The sequence below is a fragment of the Asterias amurensis genome, chromosome 19 (assembly GCF_032118995.1).
Source record: "Asterias amurensis chromosome 19, ASM3211899v1".
NCBI classification, from domain to species: Eukaryota; Metazoa; Echinodermata; class Asteroidea; order Forcipulatida; family Asteriidae; genus Asterias; species Asterias amurensis.
The window spans coordinates 1,632,775-1,643,552 of NC_092666.1; the positions used below are offsets into that span (position 1 = coordinate 1,632,775).

Sequence of the window (10,778 nt, forward strand, 5' to 3'; positions counted from 1 at the left end):
GTTTGCAAGTCAACACAGTGTTTCAAATCCCTACATTATTGTGGACCTTTTTGTTATCATGTCCACACTTCGTATGTGTAGCGTTAAAGGCACCAGACACTATTAGTAATGGACGCTATTAACAAATTAGTAATTACTCAAAATAATTACGAGCAATGGAGAGGTGAAAAGCATTTTGAGAAACGGCTCCCTCTGGCTGAAGTAACGTAGTTTCGAGAAAGAAGTTATTTCTCGCCTAAAATATTAAAACCATTCAGGCATGAAGCCTTTTATTAGGCATCTGAAAGCACAGTCACAAGCATGTGCAACAAGAACGTCCTTCTTTCAACTTCCATGACCGATGAGTCCAATTTGTCACTATTTTATGCATATGTTTGGACACACCTGGTGAGAGTACTTGTCTATGACAATGACAGTGCCCATTGTGAACAAACGACATACAAACATTATCACACACACGGAAGCAGCGTACGTGAATTGCTGTTGGTGTAGCTGGAAATTACGTCACTTCTGAGCAGACCAATCATAACACAGATATGACATGAAAGGATGTGAACAGCCTCTAGCTACCTGGCAATCTCGGTGGAAGACACTGATCTAGAATTGCAAAGGTCCTGGGTTCGAATTCCACATGAGTAATTTGCCTGGAATGGAGTATATATTGCTGAAACACATAGGTGCAAGGGTGAAGCTCCCTTTCCTCTTCTCAAAACAATTCAACATTTTCCAATTTCATGAAGCTTGATCTCTTTCTCATTGAGAGTTGAAGCCTCATCTACTTTTGGCTGCCACCCGTTGGCCTTGGCACAGTGTATGACTAAGGCACCTGACACATTCAAAACATAAAGACAGACCGATCCCCAAGCACCATGTCATGCCTGTTTATTCTGTACAAATACGCCTCCGATGCAATTAAACCCAACACCCCACACACCGACCTATCTCTCAAGCAAATTGAGTGAAAATTATGCGCGTTCAACCTCCAGAAAAAAAACTACGAGAAACCTGGAGCCTGAGCCGGCTGGCCTCTATCCAATCAAGCCGTAATTAAGTCGCGATCAACCCATTGTCAAGCACCCTTAACCTTCGGTGTGTCAAATATCACCACGTTGTGGCGGCATTGACCAGAATGAGTTCGCGGGTAAATCGAAGGTGCAACCTCGAGTGTTTATATCACATCTATAATACTGTATTGCTATCATGGTTGAGCGATATTGAAGGAAGACTACAGGTAGGCTGTTGGTAATTATGAAACATGAAATAAAACAGGTATTATTTAAAGGCAGTGGACACTATTGGTAATTACTCAAAATAATTATTAGCATAACACCTTTCTTGGTGACGAGTAATGGGGAGAGGTTGAAGGTATAAAACATTGTGCGAAACGGCTCCCTCTGAAGTGCCATAGTTTTCGAGGAAGAAGTAATTTTCCATTAATTTGATTTCGAGACCTCAGATTTAGAACTTGAGGTCTTGAAATCAACCATTTAACGCACACAACTTCGTGTGACAAGGGTGTTTTTTCTTTCATTATTATCTCGTAAGTTCGATGACCGATTGAGCTCAAATTTTCACAGGAATGTTATTTTATGCATATGTTGAGATACACCAACTGTGAAGGCTAGTCTTTGACATTTACCAATAGTGTCCACTGCCTTTAAGTGTCTTGCTTCAAGCGTCACGACCGGGACTCAAACCCACACTGTGCTGAACAGAAACACCGGCGCAAGGGTTTATTTTCGTCTGATCATTGTTAGTAAAATATACGAATAATTATCAGTATAATCGCTACAAGTTCATTGAATTTGTCATGTATATGTCCCAAAACCCTTCTTTTCCAAGGCAACCTTTGAATTAACTCTACACGAAACAAACACCATGCCGTATGGATTGCGTGGGTTTAGAGTAACACTAATGTAATTGATGTAAGGAAAAACCACATCAAAACTATTGATTCACTCAAGTTTTTATTGTCAATACATCAAAAGTGTTGTTAAAATTGTAATTTGATTTTTTGTTTTCTGTTTAGTTTCTTTTAGAGCCGGCGATAGTAAACATAAGCTCACATGTGACAGTGAGAACAGATGGCCGTGTAAACAAATAATGAAAATGCCATGTGCTGTCACGGTAGTGATGAACTGGTGTGAAGTAAATTCAAACGAAAATGAGCCGATGGGAATTTCGCCACAAAAGACCTCATCAGTGTGGGCTGTAAACATTACAAGCACTGTCGTTTAAAGGCAATTGGGTCACTGCACACGTTTTGTAATTGTCTAAAAACAGTATTCCTACTTCATTTTTCCAAACATTAGCATACACTTACAAAATCTGTGAAAATTTGGGATCATTTGCCGTTGGTCATCGAAGTTGAATGAAAACATTGAAGAAAAAACACCCTTGATGCACAAATCTGTGTGCTCTTATATGCCTGAGAGAAAAGGCATCGGGCCTAATATCTTTCTCAGATTCAAATAAGTTAGTAAGAAATTACTACTTTCTAAATAACTACGTTACTTCAGAGACTTGTTTCTCACAATGTTTTAACTACCAACAGCTCTCAATATTCTGAATATCTGAATAATAGAACAAAAAACAGCGATCGATTTCATGTGTCAGTGCAACAAAGAGCAATCAATAGATATTAATTTTGCCTCATGATACGCTAATAACTGCAACCCTCACATAATAGACACTGGTTTATCCTATACCATTGAAACCTTGTAAAGCTTGCAGATGGGCTGGCTGCGAAAATCGACCCGTCATTGAATAAAATAATGTTGTTTTTCCTGCGCAATCGCATAGGTGTACTCTGAAACTCACTAAGTGCAGTGCACTTCACAAGTGGGACTGAGTCAAACTGACCGAGGAATCAAGCTCGCATATCATAAGACCAGACCTATGTACGAGTCAAATTGATCCAAATTTCTCACCCCTTGAGTCCAGACCCATATATTGGTCAAACTGACCCAAATTGGCCAGACTAAGTCAAACTGACCTAGGTTTCTGAACCAGTGAGGCCAGACGAAAACGAAGAGTCAAATTGACCCAGGTCCCTGATCCCGTGAGGCATGACACCCATGTGTTGGTCAAACTGACCCAAATAGGCCAGACTAAATCAAGCTGACCAAGATTTCTGAACAGTAAGGCCAGATGTATTTACGAGTCAAACTGACCTCGATTTCTGATCACATGAGGCCAGACCCATGTATTGGTTAAACTGACCCAAATTGGCCAGACTAAGTAAAACTTCAGGTTTCTGTACCAATGAGGCCAGACTTGTTTACAAGTCAAACCAACCCATGTTTCTGATCCACTGATGAGTCAAACTAACCAAGAATGAGTCAAACTAACCCAAAATGCTAATCACATAAAGCCAACCCGTGTATGGGTCAAATTGACCCAAATTGCTGATCCCGTGAGGCCAACCCCATGACCGAGTCAAACTAACCCATATACTGGTACTATAAAACAAATGATAATACTGGTCTCTGACAGTTACACAAGTTGCCCAGTGCCTTTAAAGCCTGTTTTCTGAGATATTATATACAACAAGATGTTTTTTACAGGGGAAAATGTGACGAGGCATAGAGGCAACGCCTTATGATGCTGCATGACCCTTTTCAGTTGGAACAGCGAGTGTTTGACGATGTGTTTGCCCTCAAATTGGCGCCGTCGGTCTTTACATTAAACACTAATTCACCTTGGTCCGTAGTTATGGAAATCGACCACTTTGATGAAAAATTAATTTACTGGTTGGCGCATTTGTTTGCATTCTCTCTAGATTTGGCTAGCGACGAGCTCGTAGTAACTAAAACATATATCCACACACCAACCCACCAACCGAATAATTCCATGCTACATGGTAAAAGTAACTTATCATTTAATACCGATTTTTTTCCTAATGTTAGTTTTGCATAGAGGATAACGAAACTTAATGTTTGCATCTCGTCAGACAAAGTGTGTAATCACTTTTTTCTCGGTAATTTTACGAGTCCTGTAAACAAAAATCAACAGGCAAACTCAGCTGGTATTCGAAACCACGCCACATTACACAAGAGCAGTTGTCTTAACACTAGACTACCGATATAAACCCACTAGATCACCTAGCCAGACAGGTTCGAGGCCAATCATTATGTGTCATAATGGTAACGATTTGAAGATTTTATAGATTTAATAGATTTTAATTTTGCGGAAAAAAAAGTTGCTATTTTTACCTTAAACCGATGTGTATAGAGTCATGTGAAACAAATTTCCACAGACAAATCACTCGGGGTGTGTTCGAAGTCACTACCTCTGCTTTGCTAGAGCAAATGTCCCACCAATAGACCAGTGGGCTAGACACACTAGACCACCGAGCTAGCGTTATCAAGAGATTTCATCAGGAATTATAAGAAACTTAACTTTTAATTACTTTTGTTAATCGCAAAGACAATGATTTCAATGGGGCAGTGGGGTGGGGTGGGGTTTACGAACATCTTTGGGTGGCACACACAACCCCATGCCACCAACGCCCACCTACCATTAAGTTACACCACTGCATTCAAGAATGGATAACACATAATGAGTTTAAGAAATCAACAGAATATGCACACAGACGACTCTCAAAACTACGTCGTCTATGAGGCATACAGGAATGGTATTGCAACAAAATTACGTGCACGAACGAGCGGCCACCTTTTCATCGATTCAGTTCTGCTTGTTGACGTTATGTTTCGGAAGTTAATTAAATCATTTAGACAGACACAAAAGGACCCGTAGTTTCATACCAAACGTAATTATGACATGGTGGATGCATTGATAGAAGGAAAAACAAGCCGTGTACAGACACGAGCTGGTATTTAATGATGTACTGCAATTGTGCAGTGTTTTTGTTGGTGTGTATTTTTGTTTTCCTTTTTATGTGGGGTTATATTTTATTATTAAAGACTACACTCCTTTTGATCAATTTTTGAACAGCACAAGAAATGAATTAGATAAGTTGGTAATTTAACTTAACTTCATTGCACTTATAAGCGCTTTAGCACTGCTTCAACGCGCTTTGTAGTCAACTACATGTTACATAATAAACAAATAAATAAGCAGAAATAGCAAATTTATTTTAAATACACAACAATTTAAGCGCCGTTCTAGAATGAAATATCTTTAAATGCACAGGACCATTTTGATAATTGCCACCTTGTGTATCTCAGCATTAAGCATAAAATAACAAAACTCTCAAAATGTGGACTCAGTTGGTCATCGAAGTTGCAAGAGAATAATGAAAGAAAAACACCATTGTTTAACAAATTATTTTCAGGCCTGAAGTTTTTTAATGTTTGTGTGAGAAATTACCGTTTTTTTCTTCAAAAACCACGTTAGTTCAGAGGGAGCCGTTTCTCAAAATTTCGGATTATTATTATCAGGCAGCTCTCTTTTGCTCTTTACCAAGTCAGCTTTTATGTCGACGACAAATAATTTGAGTAACTACCAATTATTGTAAGCAATTAAATTTGTAAGCAAACGTTCATCTGAATCATGCGATGAAAAAAGATACCCGTTCAATTCAACAATCCACTTGAACAATCCACTTGTTCAAGTTTGCGGCAGCGTATAAGTTTAAATAAATGCAAAATGCATTCGAATAAAAAAAACACAATGGGATCGTAAGCGCTTTATCACACCCTAGGGACGTATCAAAGTGCTCATTAGTTTTCCTGCAAAGTGAGCTACGTTATGAGACATGTTCCTTACAAGTTTCCATACACCATAGAGAAAGGACGTACTTTCTCTGCATACGGCATGTTATGGTTTACTTCACTGGGTGCTGTGATGGCGCAATATGCTGCCAATCAAACCACGAACACAAGGGCGAACCCTTCTCTTTACGACAAGTGCTCAGGGGTGGATCACAAAGAGTTAAGACTAGTCTTATCTCGAGTAAGGACGAGTACTCGTCCTAACTTAGGACTAGCCACATGTTTTGTACATCTCCTGGGAATAGTCCTAAGTTAGGACTAGTCCTAACTCTTTGTGAAATCGACCCTTGGGTTCTTTTACTTGCACACTCTTCGCGGGACCAAATATTGCCCATAATTCCCATCCGAAGGACGCAGCAATATTTGTTAATTTTCTTGCTTAAAGGCAGTGAACATGTTGATAATTACTCAATTAACATAAAACCTTTCTTGGTGACGAGTAATGGGGAGAGGTTGATGGTATACAACATTGTGAGAAACGGCTCCCTCTGAAGTGCCATAGTTTTCGAGAAAGAAGTAATTTTCCACGAATTTGATTTCGAGACCTCAGGTTTAGAACTTGAGGTCTCGAAATCAACCATCTAAACGAGTACAACTTCGTGTGACAAGGGTGTTTTTTCTTTCTTTATGATCTCGCAAGTTCGGTGACCGATTGAGCTCAAATTCTCACAGGTTTGTTATTTTATGCATATGTTGAGATACACCAACTGTGAAGGCTAGTCTTTGACAAGTACCAATAGTGCCCAGTGTCTTTAAGGACACACGTATCAAAACCGGGACTCGAACCCACACTCTGCTGATTAGAAACACCACCGCTTCAGTCTGGTGCTCTTATCCGCTCAGCCAAGAAATGCCACTATGTGATAAGAAGCTAAAATTCGTATCCTATCAAACTAGGTATCCCTCAAAATAAAATGTGACGGCCTGTTAAAAAAAATGTCATCCTATATTGAACTAATATGACAACATAACTTAATAATGGACAGTAACAATTAAGTATATCACTTTAGAATATCAGGCTCGTCTCTACGTCTCTTATGGATGTATACTGTTGACAAGGAGTACCGATTGTACTCAAGGTCATCCGTTTGTATTTACATTTCTATAATTGCATTAAATGCAATTCGATAACATTGGATTGAATTATGATCTGCCCTTCAAGATTTCAGTCCAGCAAAATATTATTAAAGCACCACTGATGTGCATATTACATGTATTTAAATGCATCGGACATGTTTGTAAAAGCCTAAGACCAGTGTTTTAAGTTGGTGTATCCCCAACATATGCATAAAGTTACAAATCTGAGCTCAATTGGTTATTGAAGTTGCATGAAAATAATGAAACAAAGGAAAACAAAACATTGCATAAAATTATGGGCCTTCAGAATCAGGTGTCTGGGAAAGGCTTCAGGCCTGAAGTCTTTCTCAGATTCAAATGTATTTTTTTTTAATAGAATTTACCACTTTCTCGAAAACTATATGTTACTTCAGAGGGAGCCGTTTCTAACACTGTATTATACCTATCAACCTCTCTCCCTTGCTCGGTACCAAGTAAGTTATTATGCATATTATATTTTTGGTAAATACCAAACGTGTCAAGTACCTTTTATTCAAAAGAACGTATAATTTTCACTTGGACTTGAAACAGAACAACTGCAATTGATGAGATATAAATAGCAATATTATTTCCCTATAAGAGCTTATTGCTCTGTGTTGTTATTAATTAATAGTATGTATTTGCGTTCTTAGCTTGTTTGCCTTTCGCTTTGCATTTGGTTGTTTACTTTACGTGTGTGTTTTGTTTTTTAATAATTATGAATAGATTATCTTAAAGGTAGTGGACACAATTGGTAATTACTCAACATAATTTTCAGCATAAAAACTCACTCGGTAACGAGTATTGGGGAGAGGTTGATAGTATAAAACATTGTGAGAAACGGCTCCGTCTAAATTGACGTAGTTTTCGAGAAAGAAGTAATTTTCTAAGAATTTGATTTCGAGACTTCAGGTTTAGAATTTGAGGTTTCGAAATCAAGCATCTGAAAGCACACAACTTCGTGTGAAAAGGTTTTTTTTTTTTTTTTTTTTTTCATTCATATCTCGCAACTTCGACGACCAATTGAGCTACAATTTTCACAGGTTTGTTATTTTATGCAAATGTTTAGATACACCAAGTCGGAAGATTGGTCTTTGACAATTGCCAATAGTGTCATCTGTCTTTAATAGCCTATTGTATAACTATTTCAAACGTGAATGTGAATCTTGTATGGTTAATTTTGACTGTTCGTCATGCTGAATTCAATGCAATTTCCTAGCAGGCGAGATACTGTCCTGGACCCAATTGCATGGCTCTGCTGCACTGCTGCATGCTGTGTTGGCACAACATGTCTGCACTCTAACTATGTAAGCGAATATCCAAAATGTATAGTGACGATGATGAAGTGCACACCACACGAGCGAGAAATCCCTGCTAACCCGCGAAACATGCTAAGCGCGAACTTCCCTGCTTCCATTAGCACCGTTTTTGTTTTTGCTAAGCCATGAAATTGGGCTTCTACTTCTACGCTGATACTCGGTATGATCCATAAGACCGGACCTAGAGCAGAGAGTCAAATGGACCTAACTTTGAATGTCATGTCATAAGAATTCAATAAGATATGCCCTAAAAGAGTTGTAAAATAACAGGTGAACAAATTTTGAGCTAAGCCCTTTTTGTCATATTATCAAAATATGATGAAAATCAAACAGATACAATGAAAACTATTAGATTGAATATGTTTTAATTCTGTTAGGCTGATTTCAAATTGTGTCAGCTCTGTGGGGTTTTCACATGTTTGTGAGGGACCTTGGACAGTCTAATGTCCGTTCACACGAAGTGCAATATGCAAAATTTCTCAACCATGCTATTAAAAAAGCAAGGGACCTTGCATAAATGTTGTCGTGTAAAGGGGCTTAAAGCTGGTGATCCAGAGGGGTGTGCACGCACTATAGAAAATGACAACTCACCTTTGGGGGGACCTTGGAGTGAATTCATCGATGACGTCATAAAGGGTTTTTTACCCTCGGTAACTGTTCTTGTTTGCCCTAAAACTACATCCGAACTTGGTGTACCAGACAATGTGGAAATATATGGCGTTACGTCATCTGTCCCTCTTTGGTTTTGTTCGGTACTGAGGGTCTCTGTAGTGTGTTGGTTTATAAAATGTGCCGAAGTTGATGAAAATATCGCAGTTATATCTCCTGAGGGTTCTTTTGAGGGTTCCGTTAGCGGGGCAGACGCGGTGCTACTCGCCAGGATGGTGGTCGAAAGTGACGGATGTGATGTGGCTGGTCCCTCAGTCGATGTTCGTCTCGTAAGGGTAGACAATGTTCTGGAATTTTCAGTGATTTCTGTCGGGTGGTCATTCGTGGTCCCTTGTGAAGACATAGGGGTGCTCTGATTGTTTGTTGTTACGTAACCTGCCCCCAAAAGCACTGTGGTATCAGAATTAGTTGGTATCGCCGTACTAGTAAGTGCACCACCGGTGGTTGCTATAATCTCAGGTCGAGCTGTCGAAGTAACAGGAGCTGTAGTGACAGATCGCCGTTTCCTTTTAAACATCCTGGGAAGAACTTTCCGGTGGCTTCTAGTGATATAATTTGCATCGAGTCCTATCCGAGCCGTTCTAACGTTGTCTTGCATACCGTTTTCACCAACCTGATATTCATTGCTTTCTGTTAAAGGCACCTTTGAAATAACGTAACGTTGGAGCGAGGAGATAAAGAACTGCGGGTGATTTGTCACATTTGACGGCGACACTAAAACTGTCATTGCGTCCATCCCATCTGTGTTCTTCGGAGACAACTCGTCCGTGGAGTTGATTGTACACACCAATGTTAATTTCACAGTAAAAACACCGAGAACAAACAATGAGACCAACAAGAGGATTAAGGCTATGGTCGGTTTAGCAAGCCGGTATCCCCCCTGACGGTAGACGGTCTTTGGTGTGATTTCTTGCGTTTCAGGAGGCACACACCATTCGTGCATTGTTACGAGTCCCACCAAATCACCAAATACAACTGGTGAAATGTTGTTACGCACGGCTCGAAACACTAGCTGATGATAGATACATAACAACAAAAAACGCTGCTGGCCGTACTCGAAAACACCCCGACTCTCCAATCGAAGGAAACATGATGTCCATTTTGACCAACAACCCTATCCCCATGTCATAAAATTGCTGTGTCTCAGATAGCATTTAATCCCAGCTCCTTAATGGACAAGTCTATTCTTTTCCCGCGTAAACCGTTCATCTCGTGGAGTGTTCATCTAGTGAAGTGGTTATCGTCCGTGAAGCACTCACGGCGTGGCCTGTGTGTGCACCAGCAATGTCGTATGCGTAGAATCAGCAACCGACAATCGCTGTTCACTCTCCCATCCAACTCTGGTATCTGTGTCAATAAAAATGCTCGGTTGCCGTACAAAGCAACCGCAGCCAAGCGCAACCCTCGAAGAAGCGCAAAATTAAAAATAATAAATTACGTGGCATTAATAAAGTCTGGTCGTACGTAGCTTCATGTTAATTTTATAGAAGGGCGGTACTTTGCGCTCGGATACGGAGAGGAAAAGAATCACTATGGCAACGCTTCCACTGTGGAGACAAAGATATATAGCAAGGTTGCCTGACCTTGGGGTGTGGTAATTCCTTTGCACTTTTCCCAGCATGGAAGGTCAAGTATAGTATTCAACTACCCCATAAAACAATAAACTAGTATTCGACCGCATAGCCAAAAATTTTCTGTATTATAGAGTTGCCATCCCCAATAACTTTCCTGATTTTTTTAAAGACACTATTTGGTAATTAATCAATAGTTGTTAGCATTAAAACGTGCTTGGTACGAGCAATGGAGAGCTGTTAAAAGTGAGGAAACGGCTCCCTCTTTTTGAGAAAGATGTGATTCACCACTCAAATAATAGTATTTATACTAACTCATCTGTAGGCCCACTATGCATCTGAAAGCACCAACTTAACGGAACATGGGTGGTTTTTTTTTTTCATCTCAT

The 10,778-nt window shown here is 39.7% G+C and overlaps 1 protein-coding gene across 1 annotated transcript in view; it reads right to left on the reverse strand.

The window, feature by feature from the left end:
* The window catches only part of LOC139951417 (uncharacterized), a 52,033-nt gene extending 41,890 nt beyond the window's left edge, over nt 1-10,143 (reverse strand). Inside the window, exon 1 of the mRNA XM_071950302.1 lies at nt 8,741-10,143. Coding sequence (XP_071806403.1) covers nt 8,741-9,761 — 1,021 coding nt within the window. The 5' untranslated portion in view covers nt 9,762-10,143. The remainder of the gene's footprint in view (nt 1-8,740) is intronic.
* Nucleotides 10,144-10,778: the final 635 nt, after the last annotated feature.